Source organism: Asparagus officinalis, chromosome 4 (genome assembly GCF_001876935.1).
Source record: "Asparagus officinalis chromosome 4, Aspof.V1, whole genome shotgun sequence".
NCBI lineage: Eukaryota > Viridiplantae > Streptophyta > Magnoliopsida > Asparagales > Asparagaceae > Asparagus > Asparagus officinalis.
The window spans coordinates 30,996,000-31,014,117 of NC_033797.1; the positions used below are offsets into that span (position 1 = coordinate 30,996,000).

General features: G+C 36.4%; 2 protein-coding genes across 2 annotated transcripts; one reads left to right on the top strand and one right to left on the bottom strand.

Moving 5' to 3' along the window:
* Positions 7,646-8,754, top strand: LOC109838444. Its single transcript, XM_020406891.1, has 3 exons — positions 7,646-7,875; positions 7,935-7,969; positions 8,117-8,754. Exons 1-3 carry the CDS (start codon positions 7,764-7,766, stop codon positions 8,486-8,488), a joined length of 519 nt encoding a protein of 172 aa, XP_020262480.1. The 5' UTR covers positions 7,646-7,763; the 3' UTR covers positions 8,489-8,754.
* LOC109837093 (conserved oligomeric Golgi complex subunit 4-like) lies at positions 10,371-17,708 on the bottom strand. The gene is given in 3 exon segments (XM_020405180.1): positions 10,371-11,096; positions 16,065-17,410; positions 17,413-17,708. Coding segments are annotated over 3 exon segments (2,181 nt in total). The 5' UTR covers positions 17,618-17,708; the 3' UTR covers positions 10,371-10,466.

Here is an 18,118-nt window from a genome sequence, read left to right on the forward strand (position 1 = left end):
TTTGATCGAGAATCTAATCCTCTAAACTCTTGATAAGTTTATCCTTTGAACTGTAAAAGATTTACAATATGTAGCATTTAATTCCTTAAGCACTTAATTAATCTGTTTTTTCTCGGAATCCTTGATTAACTAGTCCTTCTTCAATCAGTATAATTCAGCTCCAGCTAAGCCCTAGACACGATCTTCGATCAAGTAATATCATTGACTCGAGGCTGGATCACATGTTGCTATTAATTTTTCAAGCCTACATTGCACAAGGAAACTTGCACGTACGTACGAAATCTACATAATGTTCTGATTATTAATAAACTGCAACTTTCTCATATGTACTTAATTAATTTGTCAGATCGATCATAAGGATTTAGCATTGGAATAGCGTAACCGACCATAATATTCTTCTGGCTCTATTGAATCTAGATATATTGTTTACTCATTATCTGACTCAGCTGTGAAATTGGCCGTTATGCTCCAGATTTGATATTAGGATATGATAGCTAGTTGCACTAGATTAATGTATAATGGATGTAATCTTCATAAAACATTATAATGATAGTAGACGTTAGTAGCTGAGAAAGGAATTAAAGGTCATTTTATACAATAAAAATATCCAAAGTAAGAAGTAGATCAAAGAAGTAACTTCAAAAATAAGTTGGAAGTAGCGGACATAGTATTTCTTTTGTTTGTCTCACATATTTTCGGAAGTAGCGGTAATGATATTTCTTCCTTTTTTTGGATGGAGTATCTTTTGAAATTTTATTTAGGGTGAAAAATATCCACATCATATAAAAACTAATTTTATTCCTAAATTCTTGATATTTTAGCTATTTATGAGGTACTTCCAAGTTTTGAGGAAGGGCAAAAGATTTAAGAAATAGGATGTCACGTCATCATTTTCGAAAGCAATGGAAGTGGCTTTTAGGGTCTATTAATTTGGTTGTGATATTTTTGCATGAAATGCACTGTAACTGTCATGCTACAGTGTATTTCACGTGTTTACTTTATTTGATTGTGCAGTTAAGAGGCTGACATGACAGGGAAAAAATGTAGGCGGCAACACCTGAACAATTCTCACCAAAATGAAGTGTTTTGGGCTGGTTTTACTATAGCTACCAGGCTTAGTTGGATGAAGCATTTCCGCGCTACATTGCATTTCACACATTTCAGTACAAGGGAACCAAACAGGCCCTTATGGAGAAACAAGTATCATATTTTGCTCGAAAGTAGCAGAAATAATTTCTACTTTATTTACTTCTACTACTTCATATCTAATTAGTTATGTGTAAATAAACAGACCCTAAAGGAAAGAGATGAAATAGTTGTTTTTGCATATAGTTATTTTCTTAGGAGTTAGTTTAGAATAGATTTCGATCAATTCATCCAAAATAAAATAGTTTTTACTAATTTACTCAACACTTCGATTCTTGCTAGTTATTCACTCTTTCGTACCAACGAGAGATCCCACGAAAAAGTGAGATGTTATCATAACATAAGAACTATCTAATTATATTTTAGTATAAAACGTGTGAAGTGAGATATATGCACGAGAAATAACAGTGATTGCCGCTCCAAAACGGTTTTGTTTTTAGTCGCTAGCTCCGATAAATTCCAAAAGTCTTTAATAGGTTAATATATACATGTTTGAAACTCTTCCATAGGCCAAAGGCCTATGATGTATATTTATAGATAAGTGCTGCTACGGGGACCCAAAATATGGGATCAAGGGAGGGGACATGTGAGGTGTCCCCTTCCTATTGCATAATGAGTTGACAATGCCAACTCATTATGCAATAGGGAGGGGACACATCACATGTCCCCTCCATTGGTCTCATATTTTGGTCCTTAAATCATTTTCTTTTATAGATAGTCAATGTGAATAGGTTGAGTACCCAAGAGTCACCCCCACTTAATGGGGTGTTACACCATCATAAATGGGGTGTGAATGGAGGGATAATGAGGGGGAGGCCAAAGGCCTCCCTCATCTCATAATACTCCCCCTTATCCATCCATTACCTTGGGTTTAGCTTATGAACACTTCAGAGTTCGTAAAGCTAATGGGGTGGATACTTCTGGATCCAGAGTAAACTTGTTTGCCTCGTTAAAACCTTACCTGTGGAAAACCCAGTGGGAAAAAACCATCAGCCTAAGGAAAAAGAGTACAACCCATAGGTTACTCCCCCTGAACCATACAAGCTTCAGGCTTGTAGGTCTTTCAGATGTCTCATCCCTATTCCTTTTACAAGTTTTACAAAAGTACATCTAGGCAGAGCCTTAGTGAACAAGTCAGCTAAATTATTACATGATTGGATCTGTTGTACTTTAACTTGCTCCTCCTCTTGAAGATCGTGTGTCCAGAAAAACTTGGGAGATATGTGCTTCGTCTTGTCACCTTTGATGAAGACAGACTGAAGTTGAGCAACGCAGGCTGCATTGTCTTCAAATATAGTAGTTGGCTCAAGGTCACCAGTCTTCAGGCCGGTAGACACTAAGATGTGCTGAATGACAGAACGAAGCCAAACACATTCTTTGTTGGTTTCATGGATCGCGAGGAGTTCGGAATGGTTGGATGAGATTGCTACAGTGGTTTGCTTGACAGACCTCCAGGAGATGGCCGTACCACCGAATGTAAACACAAATCCGGTTTGTGATTTCTCGGTGTGGGGATCAGACCTGTAACCTGCATGTGAATAACCAATTAAGGTGGGAGACCCACCCTTCGGGAAATATAACCCCAGGTCTATAGACCCTTGGAGGTAGCGTAGAAGATGCTTAACTCCATTCCAGTGGCGCTTTGTGGGCGCTGCACTGTATCTGGCTAGTAGGTTAACTGAAAACGCTATTTCGGGATGCGTACAGTTAGCCAGATATAATAGTGCTCCAATGGCACTAAGGTAAGGTACTTCAGGACCTAGCATTTCCTCCCCCTCTTCCAGCGGACGGAAGGGGTCGTTCTTTACATCCAATGATCGAACAACCATTGGTGTACTAAGAGGATGACATTTATCCATTCGGAATTTTTTAAGTAATTTCCGTGTATATGTGGATTGGTGTAACAGGATACCACCCTTAAGGTGTTCGATCTGTAAGCCAAGACAATACTTTGTTTTGCCTAGGTCTTTCATTTCAAAAGTATTCTTAAGGCTTTCAGATATCCCAGCGATCTCTGCAGGAGATCCAATGAGATTTAAGTCGTCGACATAGACGGCGACTATAATGAATCCTGTTCCCGATCTTTTTATAAAGATACACGGGCAGACTTTATCATTTGTGAATCCTTGCGTAGCAAGGAACTCACTTAGTCTGTTATACCACATTTTCCCCGATTGCTTAAGACCATATAATGATCTTTGAAGCCTAACAGAATAGACGTCCCGAGGTCTATCTGCTATCTCTGGTGGAATTTTATATCCTTCAGGGAGTTTCATATAGATATCTTTATCTATATTGCCATATAGATATGCAGTCACAACGTCCATGAGCTGCATTTCTAGGCCTTCCAGAGATGAGAGGCTTATTAGGAATCGGAAGGTATTCCCATCCATAACCGGAGAATATGTTTTTTCATAGTCTATTCCCGGTCTTTGGGAAAAACCTTGTGCTACAAGCCGTGCTTTGTAGCGCACAACCTCGTTGTGTTCATTTCTTTTTCTGATGAACAAGGTGTTTGTTGCTCGGGAACAAGGTGTTTGTTGCTCGGGATAATGTCTTTTTGGAAAAGGATTTCTTTTCCAAGAAGTCAAGTGGGAGAAATGTTCAGCTTGATGAGATTCAACAAGAAGTCAAGTGGGAGAAATGTTCAGCTTGATGAGATTCAACCTGAGCAACAAACCCTACAGCATGAGGACATAGAAGATGTCACAGAGGAACTTGATTTTGGAGGTGAGATTCAACCTGAGCAACAAACCCTACAGCATGAGGACATAGAAGATGTCACAGAGGAACTTGATTTCATATAGAGCATCTAAAGTTTCCTGCAATTCCGCTTAGAGCATCTAAAGTTTCTACAGTGGCCAAAAGACACTATCCCGAACAACAAACACCTTTTTCTGATAACGTGTTTGAAACTCTTCCATAGGCCAAAGGCCTATGATGTATATTTATAGATAGTCAACGTGAATAGGTTGAGTACCCAAGAGTCACCCCCACTTAATGGGGTGTTACACCATCATAAATGGGGTGTGAATGGAGGGATAATGAGGGGGAGGCCAAAGGCCTCCCTCATCTCATAATAATACATGTTTATTAAGAACCTAATTAATTTCTAATTTACATTATACCATTCATTCAATTTCTTAACCCTCTATTATTTTTGATAATCTTTTTTCCATTATGTTACCTATCATCAAGCTAGGACATAGAAGGAAACATTTAACACAAAGTGTTTACTTTTATCCAGCCAAAAAAATTGCTACAACGAACTTAAAAATTTCCACAACAAATTAAAGAAAGATTAATTAGCTTTTGATGGATCCAATCCATCTACACACCCAACTCGAAGGCAAAAAGAATAAAAATGTGCAGCTTAATCCAGCTAGGTACTCACTTGAGCGAGTTCATACATATCATGGGGAAATTTGATGCTTAATAAATCTTAATAATGCGTGTCCATAGGATTTTGCCGCCTGTTGCCGGCCAAAGGGAACATGGAGGTTGTTGCATTGTCTCCGGAGATTTGCTACATTACGTTGGAGATCTCAAACATTTGCATAGTTTGCATTCTAATTTTGTCCGGCTCCGGTTTCAACCCATTAAGAGAGGCATCTCCAGCCCATTTGTAAGCATTTTGGGAGCTTGTTTTATGCAAGTAGTCAAGATTAGATTTATTATACATTGAAAATTTTCAACCCTAGAGAATCTAGTGTTATGTAGTGGAAATAGAATAATGAAGGAGAGAGAACGTATAAGAGCTAGCTTGCAAATTCAGGGGTAGGGCGCCTCACGTGATGGGTAATTAATCAAATTAAAGGGTTAATGGTATTGGTTAGTAGTTGTTTATTAACTTGAACGTGTGGCAAGAGTGGTGTTACCACACAATCGTGGAAAGTTCTGGTTTTAAAAATTAGGAAATACTACTTTCGCCTACCAAGGTTAGTTGGATATTAAATATGGTAGTAAATCAATCTAATTAACTTAAACCCTTGACATGTTTATGTATTATAACCAAAATTTTTAATTTAACGCATGAACACCTAACAATCTCTCTCTTTGTGGATGTATGTTTTGATCAATGGGAAATCATGGATCAAAGAACCATCCATCACCTTTGGATAATGACTTGAGCTAAACAGATGATCATGAACCATAATCTATTGACCAGCAACATTCATTAAATCAAAAAAAATTAACTAAAGAAAGATTGAACTATTGGTATTACCACTAAATTTTGATTAAATTTATCTCCTTTTTAGAATACAGATTTATCAAAATAGTTAAATTTCCCTATTAACCCTCTACCCTCACGGACATACATCTCCCTATTTTACAGGGGGTGTTTTGATAAAACTAACCCTGAGCTTTGTGAATTACACTAAACCCCCATACACTTTCAGTGTTTTGTAATAAACCACTATGAACTTTCAAAATCACACCAACTGCCAATAACTTTTGCAGAAATCCCCCAATATCTTTTGGGTAAATTATACTAAACCCTCAACAACTTTCAAAATGCATTTTTATGTTGTTTTCTAGTTCTATTCTATGGAGGTTATTTATAAAAGGCAAAAAGTTATTAGGGACTTTCTGTGAAACAAAATAGCTATTAGGGGTTTAGTGCCATTTTGAAAGTTCATCATGGTTTAGTTCAAAATACTAAAAGTTCAAGGGGGTTGACAACTCTCAAAGTAAGGGTGGCAATTTATGACCCGACCCACTAACCTAACTCGACCCGATCTGTTATAAATGGGTATGGGTCATTTTATATGGGTCAAGTCATAAATGGGTATGAGTCACTTTAATCTCTGTCGAGTCATAAATGGGTCAACCCAAAGAACTCATTTATTAATCGGGTCGTAAACGTCAATGCACCGACCTGTTTAACTTTAACTTATTTATCATTCAACCCTTAGCATTCATAATTTGTAAAAACACACCCATAAAATATCAATACATAAAATATCAATATTTATGAATACTATAAAATCCAGAAATTACATAGAACATTATGAAAATTTTACAATTAGTAGAAAACACGTTTAGCGATTAAAAATTTAAAAAACATCCTCAAAATTTCAAAATTTACCAAAAACCATGAAAATAACTTACAAAACAGTACAAAAATCTATAAATTATAAACAACACAATAAACATTTTAAAAATTTGCAATAAACACCCTAATAGTTCTAAAATTGTAAACTACATCCTCAAAAAGTCAAATTTAGGAAAACACAGTCAATAAATATCAAAACCTACAAATAGTACAAAGTCTAAAACTTATAAAGAGCACCATGAAAATTTAAAAATTTGTTTAAAACACCCTAACAGTTTCAAAAGTTTTAAAAAACACCCTAAATAAGTCAAATTTAAAAAAAAAACACACACATGAAAAATCAAAATCTACAAACAACTACACAATGCATAACTTAAAAATAGCACTATGAAAATTTTAAAATTTACAAGAAACACCTAATAGTTTCAAAAAAATGCAAAAACACCCAAAATAAGTCAAAATTTTAAAAAACCAAAAAAAAATTAAAACTCACGAAAAGTGAAATTTATATAATTTATAAATTATAAAAACCAGCTTAAGTTTTGAGTTTTGTAAAAAAACACCCTAAATGTATGAAAAATTGCAAAATACATGAAACATGCTCTGAAAATATCATAACTTACAAAAAATATGAAATCTATAAAGTTTCAAAATTACAAATTACACCCTCAAAATAGTTAAATTTTCAGAAAGACACCACATAAATATCAAAACTAATAAATAGTACAAAATCTATAACTTACAAAGAACGACATGAAATTTTTGAAATTTGCAGTAAGCATCTTAAATATTAAAATCGCAAGATACACCCTAAAAAGCCAAATTTTACAGAAATACATGCCAGAAATATTAAAACTTACAAACAGTATAAAATCTATAGCTTAAAACCAGTAACATGAAATTTTTGATATTCGCAAAAAACACCCTAAAAGCTTCAAAATTACAACAGACACTTTCAAATTTTAAAAAATAACTGAAAAGTCGAAACTTACAATGGGTATAAATCTTATAAATTAGAAAAATTCCACTAAGAAAATGATATTTGTAGAAAACACCATAGAACCTTTAAAATTTATAACAAACACCTTCAAATTTTAAATTTTAGAAAAAAACACCCTGAAAATCTCTAGACGTCTAATCGGTAACCAAACCTATGATTGATAAATAGGACCATAAAAAACAATTAAACGGGTCACATGTTGTGACCCGATGGGCAACCTGTTTAATAAACAGGTGCACCTGGTTATTTAATGGGAGAGGTCGGATCAAAGTTTATATGAGTCCAGTTGGAACCAAAAGGGTTAATGTCCTTGTGGTTCTGCAAACAGGTAGAGCCCAACACTGCAGTCGAAGTGAAAACCATGACAAACAAAGTAAAAAGTAAAACGGAAACAACGCCCAGCAGTAAAAAGCTCGGAGCAACCAGACCGAAACTATTATCTTATTCCCCTCCCCTCCCCTCGCCACTCTATAAAATCCAGCCGCACCCGCTCACCGTCCTCATCGCCTACCTTCATCCAACCGAAACTAATTCACACCTCGATCGCCTCATTTCATCTCAATGGCTTGGTCCGCAGAGAACGCCACCAGAGCCTACCTCCACACCCTCAAATCCGTAAGCTGGCCTAACCCTCGGCCTCAATCCCCGCGGACGTATTCTCCTCTACCATTTTGATCTCAGTACGAGTCACGTTCTAACGTTTACAGATTCCCCCTTTTAATTAATTTACAGGGCAACAGGCCAATGGAAATTACAATTACAACCTGGTATCTGCACATATGACCCCATGATCATTTAAATACCAAATTAACCCAACTTAATTGATCACTTTAGTGGGTTATCCTGAAAGATAGCAATACACATTGTTTAATCATATGTGCCCACAAATAGATTTATTAGATTAAATCCAACACCCGGGCCTCGTACGAGTCGTCGCAGGCGACGCTTTGGAGCTCATCTCGAACGAGTACAAAGCGGCCGACTTCGTGCTCGTCGATTGCGCGCTTAGGGACCAGGAGAGGGTGTTCAGAGCGGCGCAAGTTAGCGCCGCGGAGGCGAGCGGGGGTTTGGTTGTGGGACTCAATGCGTTTGATTGCGAGAAGTTTAAGGGGAGTGGGAGGTTGAGGGTGGATTTGCTGCCGATCGGAGGGGGGCTTAGGGTTTGCAGAGTGCCGAAGAGGGAGAGACTGAGGAGTCGGTGGGTGGTGAGGGTCGATGAGTTCACCGGAGAGGAGCATGTTTATAGGATCGCACCACCAGTGCAGAGGAAGATGATTAGAGCTTAGAGCCTTTTTAATAGCGGCTCTTCTTGTTGTAGCTAATAGGGGGAATGTAGAGCCTTTGTGTGATTCTAGAGTTGTTGCAAGATGTATATATGTTTTCTTTCTTTCTTTCTTTTTAATCGTGTCTGGAATCGAACCTAGCTTCCCAGGAGCGACACGGTTTTGACATGTGACCTACTGGGTCGATCTTGATCGTTTTTCTTGCTTTTGTTATTGATGTTTGTAGATGTAAATGTTGATATTAAGAAGATTTTTAGTTCTTTAAATGATTTTAAGAGGAGCAGTGTTATGCTATTATGATTTACATAGACAGTTTCTCTTTTATTTTGCATAAATCATAAATAATCTCCCCCCATCATATTTTAAGTGACACATACAATAATCACTCACCTCCATGTATTACTTACTACTTGTTATCCCTTAGTTACAGTGCAGCGGGGGAGAGAGAACAAAAATGAAGCTAATATGTCAAAATAGAATTTATTAATAAATATAATTAACATTTAATTAAAATCAGGCCACCTTTTCAATTTTCATATGACTTTGTCATTTTTTAGGGGAAATGAAAATTACACCAAACTATATGTGACAATTTCTATGCGTTTCAACTTTCACGGTCACTTTGCGTGCAAACAAGCACCTAAAAAGTTAAGAACACCTAAATTGTTAAAAATTATCTCACTTTTGTTATTGACTTGTATGCAAATAATCACCCCTTAATTCATTCAAAAACAGTTGCAACTAAAAAACTGCTTTCTAAAGAAAGATATAGTGAAAAGCTGAAGTATCGGAATTTGTTTCTTAGTTTCAAAAGTAGTTATGCGTTATTAGATTTGTTGTAGTTATCAAGCAATTTTTGTTAAGTTTACACAGAAATGAGATAAAATTAGGTAAATTAATAAAAAGTTCGAAATGTGTTTTATCAGCATTGGGCCTTGCAAAAAATACCAGATCTAATCATTGCCAAAGAGTAAATTGAAGATGATAAAACGCTAAAAGCTACTGCAGAAATAAATTTCATGTGTATTCATATATAATTGTAAAAATCTTTACAAGACAGAATTGTGCTCGGCAATGAAAAAAAAAGGGGTCAAAGTTTTGACTAGTGACAGAAGTTGTCGTAAGGAGAGCAGGTTGGGTAGAATGAGAGTACAGCCTGGAATGGCCTTGTATTGATTAACAGTCTATCTAAGGGCAAATTATCAAAGGTACTCTTTTGTCTTTCACGATAAGCAAATTCAAATGAAAGTATATCATGTAATTGTACATTAGATAGTATAAAATCAATAGATGATTAAAAGCTTTATCTTGAAGGTAGGCTTATCATGTAATTGTACATTAGATAGTATAAAATCAATAGATGATTAAAAGCTTTATCTTGAAGGTAGGCTTCAATAGAGTGTATACCTTTCAAATCCAAAAATCAATAGATGATTAAAAGCTTTATCTTGAAGGTAGGCTTCAATAGAGTGTATACCTTTCAAATCCGCGATAATGATTAACTTTGCTAATGGCAAAATGGACGACCTAGCAAATCATGACCTGATACTTACGTTCCATTATGTTACTATCTTCGTTTATTCTGCTTGTGTGCTCGTCATAACTACCATTTTCAACCTGAAATTTCCTGTGAAGATCTTTGAGAATATGGGATTTAACAGCTTTCTCACAAATGCAGTCTCCGGCTCCCATACAGTATCATATTTGTGGCTGGCATTAATACCTTTTTTAACGGAATAATTTTAACGTTTTGTCAATCAGGTGTTCCCTACTCCAGTTGATTGAGAGATAATGGTATAAACTTGAAAATCAACACTTATCTTATCGAATTTAGAGAGTAAAAATATGATGCTTCCCTACTCCAGTTGATTGAGAGATGGTGGTATAAACTTGAAAATCAACACTTACCTCATCGAATTTAGAGAGTAACAGCAACCAAAAAATTACATGAAGAAGAAGAAGAAGAAGAATACAAAACAAGTTACAACCTCAGTGCCGCAATTGCTTCAGGTTTAAAGTCCAATCTCAGACCTAAAACCCTTCTCACCTCAGAAGGAGTTAGTAACCATGTCATATGCCCTGCATTCTCCCCCCAGAAATCCAAAATCTCAGATACTCTCTCGAAATTCAAAATCGTCGTCATCTGTGACAGACGAGCAAACTTATCTCGTACCGGCCTCTGCGACATCTCAGAGAAATGATTAACCAGTGCTCTAACTTCCCTATCAAGCTGAAGCCCCCCAAGCTGGCTGAATCTTTTTTGCATCATTATTACTTCCAATCTCTTCACAATGAAATCAATAACCAAATGAACGAAAAGATCATAGTTGTTTGATGTCATGAAAGGCTGCAGCCATACTATATTGCTCTCAACAGCGTGAAGAAGCTTCTGGACCCATGGATCATTCATTTCATTTTCTTCATATTCAGCATCTGAGAGCTCGTAGCTGATGGTTGCTACAGTGTCCAGAACTGGGCGGATACGAGGTGTGATAGTTGATCCCAGCTGCTCCATCCCTGCGTTTAGTACTTGTTTGAAGACATTGTGCATCTCAGCGAACTCAGATAAGCAGGTTTTGACTTTCTCTCTATCTACTGGAGCAGGGAATACCTGATTGACAAAATGTGAAATTGGATGAGAAAGCTAGGAAAGCTATTACAGAAAAGTGGATTAAATAATGTTAACAACAAAAATGTGATTTCCGCTTTTAAATTACCCATATCTCCAGATATTCTTTTAACAGCAACTTCAGGTTGAAAATGGTATTATCGTAATTAGTATACATGTAGAAAGAACATAAAGTTACAGAACTGGCTTATTCATATGTAAGCGTAGTTCAATATTGGTTGGTCATTCATTTTGTCATCAGCCAAATAATATCATCGACTTGCCACATATACAGTCAACTGAGGCCAAGTAGCTCCTTTAAGATGAAGCTTCTTGATCTTGACAAATGCTAACCTCATATCAAAACACTATACAAAGTGAACCTAAAAGTCCATCAGATTATTGATTTTGTACCATCCAATGGATAATCACTAATGTATCAGATATCTGAAAGGAAAATAAATGACTTCAATAAGTCAACTTCCTTCTGCAGCAACATCCAAAGTCCTTGTAGGAAGATATGAAGTCCCAACCCGACCCCACGCTCGCTATTACATACAATTTCCTCTCAGCTGGCACTCGTGCCCCAGTAAGAATAGTTCATTCAAATCCCTACACTCAAATACGTTCATGTGTACAGTAAAAAAGGTCTTCCGAACACCTTACTATGCATCTGAACCTTCTTTAGTAAAGGGCTACCCCAAAGAATATATAAATCAAGGAAACTCCCCATCAAGGAAACTCCCCATCCTATCGGCAACCTTACTTTGAACTTGCTAACCAGTACCACTCTATTCAAAAGTAGTTACTGGAACGCTCTCCTTAATCACTATTTAAGACTTTACCTTCATCATGGAGCCAATTATGGAGTTTAACTACAAATTTTAGCGCACCACATAATGAGTAGCTACATGTATACTTGATTGCTAACCATCTAAACCGACACAGGACATGTCAAGAGCATGAACACCGGACATGTCAATCCCTTAAAAAGCAGGACATAGGGACACTGGATCATGAATACACACACATGCGTGTGTGCATGCATGGATATGTGCATGTGTGGATGTACATATGTAAGCAGAAGCATAGACGTGTTTATGCATCCAACAATCAAAAACAATTACTACTAATCCGACACTATTCTCAAAGTGTGTTGAATGTTAAAACATTTCTTTCGAAAATGACCTTTGATTTGTGAAGGTGACATTTATGTCATTATGGATATCTATGCAATTTTTGTGTCTCTTGATGATAGAACACACATGCATACATACATGAACCTACAATCATACTCAATATGAATTTAATAATTACAATAAATCTAGAGATCCATGCAGCTCCAATTAAATTAATTAAATCAAGTGTAATAATTTTATATCAAAATATATTACTATATATATAATTTATAGTATTAGGTGCATAGATTTTATTCAATAATGTTTGGATTTTGTTCACTATGTGTGTGTGTCTGTGTGTGTACAATATTTTGATAATACATATAACATCCTTACTTCTCAAATTCTTTTAACTCGATAATGTTAATTAAATAATATAAATAGTTTGCTCTAGATACTCCAATATTATTTTATCATAAAAGAGTTAGTAGAATATTATAGAATAAACATATAAATCACTTTAGGTATTATAATATTATATAATAATAATAATAATAAATGAAATATATAATATTAGTGCTTAAAATAAAAATAATAAAAATCATATTTAAAAACTCATTCGACCATACAAATACTCAAGCATAACCCCCAAACTAAATCCACCAATAAACCCATAAAATCTCCATTAAATTAAATAATTAATCAATATTAATTAACCCTCTCATTTCCCTCAAATCTAACTCCTACAACATCTCTTTCCTATATAATACCCCTCACCCTCAAAATTTCACCACACAATCAATCATCTACAATCAAAAAAATACCTCCACCATCTCAATTTTGTACCAAAAGAAATCTTATTCTACAACATTTTACCATCATTTATCATCAACAAACCAAACAACCAAACAACTCATTCTACCTCAATCCAAATTCAAAATCAACTCATTCATAAGTAGTTTGTGCACGAGATGCCGACAAGAGGCAAAGACAATCCTGATGTTCGATATTTCTTTGGACCAATATTAGGAGGATATGGAATGGTTCTAATATCGTGTGGGATTTGCATATGGGTGATGATTTTATATTTAATAATTACTTAGAGGATGAGTTTGTTTATTAGAATTTTTTGATATGGCTTTATTATTTTTCTCAAGTTCACTTGAGAATAAAAATTTCTTCACCTGAAATTTACTCATAATCTACTTAATTTAGATTAATACATGGAGGGAGTGCCCCAAAATAGGTAATTTTATGTGTATCCATTTCTATTAGTTAGAGAAAATATGAAGAAACGTGCATTGAAGATTATGCACATGTTATTTCCAACTTCTGCAACTACCTTACCAGGAACAAACTTTCCCCAAAACAAAGAATAAATAATTGTCTTTTGAAGATTTTTTTCCCTATTATAAATTTACTTAAACATGAAATCCTTGAGCACAATTATGTACACACCAATTATATATAGCTTTGTAATATAGTTGAATTAATCCAGATGGCTCTGAGCAATTATTCAAAGTAAGATTCGATGCTTGCTATAACGCATCATAAATCATCTCAAATCGATCAACAGTCCCGCGTTAAACAAGATCAACCAATCATCTATCAAACTTTATGAAATATTCAGAAACTTCACAAGAAACAGAGAATTGGGTTGATTTTGTTTATAACTATATATTTAATAATGATTTAGGGGTAAATTTATTTGTTGAGCCCTTGTAGTTACATGAACGCATGTGATGGAGCTTCTTTTAGTGTTGATTTGTATAAAAATAAATCTTTCTTGCAAATTTGCATATAAATCACCTATTGTCTATAAAATTTATCAATGTCATGTGTAATTAAAGTAAATAGAATTGTCCTTTAGGTTTTAAAAGATAGAACATCTTTTAGGAGTATCTTTTAGGTATTCTAAAGGCTGCAAGTTTTTAGGTTTTAGAAGACAGAATATCTTTTAGGTACTGTTTTACTTTCAGGTTTTCTTTAATGGATAGTATGTTTTAAACTTCCGTGAAGAAGGTTGTAAACATTGCTCACTTTCATGCATGAAATACAAAATAGCTTTACATCACATGGCAATGGAAATTGTTCACATTGCCATCTTGAAAATGCAATATAAACAATAAAATTTCACAGCAGAGATCCTCCCCAATCATTAGTTTACTAATATCCACCACCACTACCACTGTCATCACTGTACATTTTTATTTGATCTCCACACCAGTCTATGAAGGCCTGTTGCCATTGATCAAATTGTGAAGACATTGAAGCAGGTTAGTACAGAAGAAAGAGGGCAAAAAGGGGGCGGCTGTGGTCGAGGGCAGAGAGGAGGGAAAGGAGGTGGAGGGAGGAGAGCGGCCGTTCAAGAAAAAAGTTAAAGAAAACGGACACGCGCATTTCAACCCCAACTAATTTGAGAGACTAATATCAACATATTAATGTGATTTCAGAGACTCGTCGTATGAAGATTTTGATGCACTTAATATCAAAATAACTGTGATTTAAGGGACTAATATCTGAAAAAAGTGTTCATACAAACAATCTCATGTATAGACAAAGAATTATGCTTTTATAGTAGAGTGACAAAAGATTTCAAAATTGCTACTATGAATCAAACTTTATTCATCCGTTTAATTTTATTGATTATCTAATATTCTGGGTTTCATGATGGATCTTTTTGTTGAAATGTCACAAAGTGTTTATTCGCGGCTGAAAACTACCTGCACCGAAATCAAAGGATTACATGCTCAAATAGTTATATATCTTCTCTTCTATACATTTATACATACTATACATCGATTCATTCAACCATAATCTTTTTTAAGTCAACCTCTAACAAAAACAATCAAATACACAACATATATACATGAAAATGAGTACACGTGCAACGCACGTGCACCATATCAGTAATATAAAACAATAAAATGATTGTATATATGATAGGTTTGACATACCAGATATTTTTATCACTTCGCAATAGGAATAGAATCAGGTTCTTTAACTTTACATAAAAATAGTTACGCATATTTATACTAACTAGTATAGTGCAAGTGCTTTGCACAAGAGCATATTTGTTTTGTTTTATATTTTTAAAATTTTATTGTTGGCTATAAAATAATAAAATGACTTGTATAGCAATATAAATTCTGAACAATGACAATTTTGTTTAAATGAATAAATTATACAATAAAACTATGTATAAAGAACTATATGTTAATTATTATAGCTCGGATAATCGTTATAATTTATTCATAATGTATTAAAATAATTATAATATATTAAATAATTTCTACTCTTTTAAATGTAATAGTATTATACATAGAATAATTATAATACTATTAGTAACTACATTTTAATTTCATAATTACTTTATTACACTATTAGTAAATAATCTACTAAATTGTATAAATATTAAATTACATTGTAATTTATTAATCTAAAAAATACTATTAAAATCATCATACTATTAATACAATTATAGTTACAATAAATACAAGTTGTTTTCATACTATTATCATACTTTTAAATGGCTAATAAGATGAAAGGTAACAGGTAGTCCTTCGTAAGAGATGAAACCCAAAGGCATAAGGCATAAGCCTAATAAATTTTTATTGTTTTTAATTTTCTAGAATTTTAAATATTATGTGAAGATAAATTAGGGATAAGTTTCAAATTTTCTATTAAATAACCTAATTAAACAATAAAATAATTAGTGTTACCAAAGGTTTTGAAAAAGTGAGGAAATGCATAAGTAATTTTCACAAATCCACCATTAAAAGAAACTTGAGTCATGAATATCACCATAAGCAAGAACTAACAAAGAAATGGAATAGGAAAAAACTAAGCTCACCTGCCCACATTGCTCCTCAATTTCATGCCGGAGCTTCAACACGTATTCTGCGCTCACATCAATGTTGTTCAAAGCAGTAGCAATCTCCGTCCCAGTCTTCTGCACGCCAACACCCCCCAAAAACAGCTTCGCCCCCAAATTTGGTTCCCTCATCTTCTGCTGCAAAGCTTCTTGGTACTCATGGCTCAAAAGACTGGTCGCCCCACTCAACACTGCAAACACTGAATTCATACTCCCAGTCGAAATTGCTCTCCTGCAGCAGCTCTGCAGCACAAAAAACACATCATCCACCATTGATGTTGTCAGACTATCTAGTTGCTGCTCATCGATTGATATTGCCTTCCTCACATTCTCCACCATAAAGAACTCCTCAAGGACCAAATAATACCCAATTAGCTCCTGCACCACTCCATTAAAACTCCCACTACTTAATCTCTTCACAGCCTTTGAACCAAATTCAGGATCAACGAACCCTAATCCCCTGATCTTCGACATCATGAACTCGGTATAATCCTCCCCCAAATGCATCAACGACAAGATCTCCTCCAAGTAAGTCTCCACCTCTCTCGGATCCGGCCCTTCAGGAACCCCAACGGACAACAAATTCTTGCTGCTAGAATTAATCTCGGTTGCCAACCTCGCAATCTTCCTGTAATCCATATACCTCTTCAAGATCTGTGTCCCCCTCGAATCACACTCCTCCTGCAAGCTAGAGATTGCAAACACAACTCCATCCTCCCCTCCCAAATTCCTCAAAACCTCATCATTCTCCTCAACCGCAAGCACAATATCCTTAAACAAATTCGTGAGGCAAGCAACAAAATTAGATCCAGCAGCGTCCTGCGCCGGATCTGTAGAGATCTCCTTCAAATGCTCGAATTCAAGCTTAGATCTAAAACCTACAACGCTCCTGAGATAATTAACGTAGATCTTGAGTCCATCGTCCTGCAGACCAAGCGCCGGGAGGATCCGAACAAAACGGAGGATGGCGTTGTGATCCTTGGCATCGACGGCAGCAGCGAGTTTCGCTTTAATGATCGACTCCAGCTTCGATTTGAGGGCCAGAAGTTGCTGCCGTTGTTCGGAGGCGGAGGAGGAAGGGAACTGAGCGTCGATCTGGAGGAAGGAGTGGACCGACGCGGCGGCAGAGTCGTAGTCTTCGACGTCGAGCGATCGTCGGGCGGCGTCGAGGGACTGCGAACGGTGAAGTGCGGCGTCGATGCGGGAGAGGGCGAGATGCACTCGAGACTGGGCGAGGTCGAGCTGGCGAACGCGAGAGGAGACTTGATCGGCGAGGGAGGCGGTGGAGGAGAGGGAGGAGAGGAGGAGGGACGAATCGGACCGGGGTCGAGAGAGCGCTGGTAGGCGATGCATTCGTGGAGGAGGCGGGTCATCGTGCCGACGTCGGTGAGGGATCGGATTTGGGTTAGGGTTTCGGGGTTGCCGAAGTCGAGGGAGGTTGGGTCGGAGTTTGGGGAGGAGAGGTCTTGGGTTGGGTCTGAGTCGAGGAGGGAGGGTGGGGTGGCCGGCGGCACGATCGAGAGCACCGCCATGGGTGATCGGTTGGTGGTGGTGCTGCTGTTGAGTGAGGAGGAAGCGACGGATCTTCGCTGAAGGTAACTTTAACGGGGAAATGGGCATGAGGAGTGCCTGGGCCGGGTGCTTGTTTTTCAATAAAGCCCGATTGGTTTTGGACAACTTGCGCTTCCATATCATAATAGAACAAATTTTTGTTTTAAACCCATTTCAACTCTTTTTTACCGGAACCGACGGACTCCCATTTTATTTAGCGGAATCGACCCACTTCTCGGCCACGTCAGCAACGTGGCCGAGAAGTGGGTCGATTCCGCTAAATAAAAAAAAAATACGTCGGTTCCGGTAACAACCCCGACTATTTAGTGACCTGCTTAAAAAAAAATCGACCCGCTTCCCGGCCACGTTGCTGACGTGGCAACGTGGCCGAGAAGTGGGTCGATTCCGCTAAATAAAAAAAAAGTCCGTCGGTTCCGGTAATAAAAAGGTGGAATGGGTTTAAAGCAAAAATTTGTTCTATC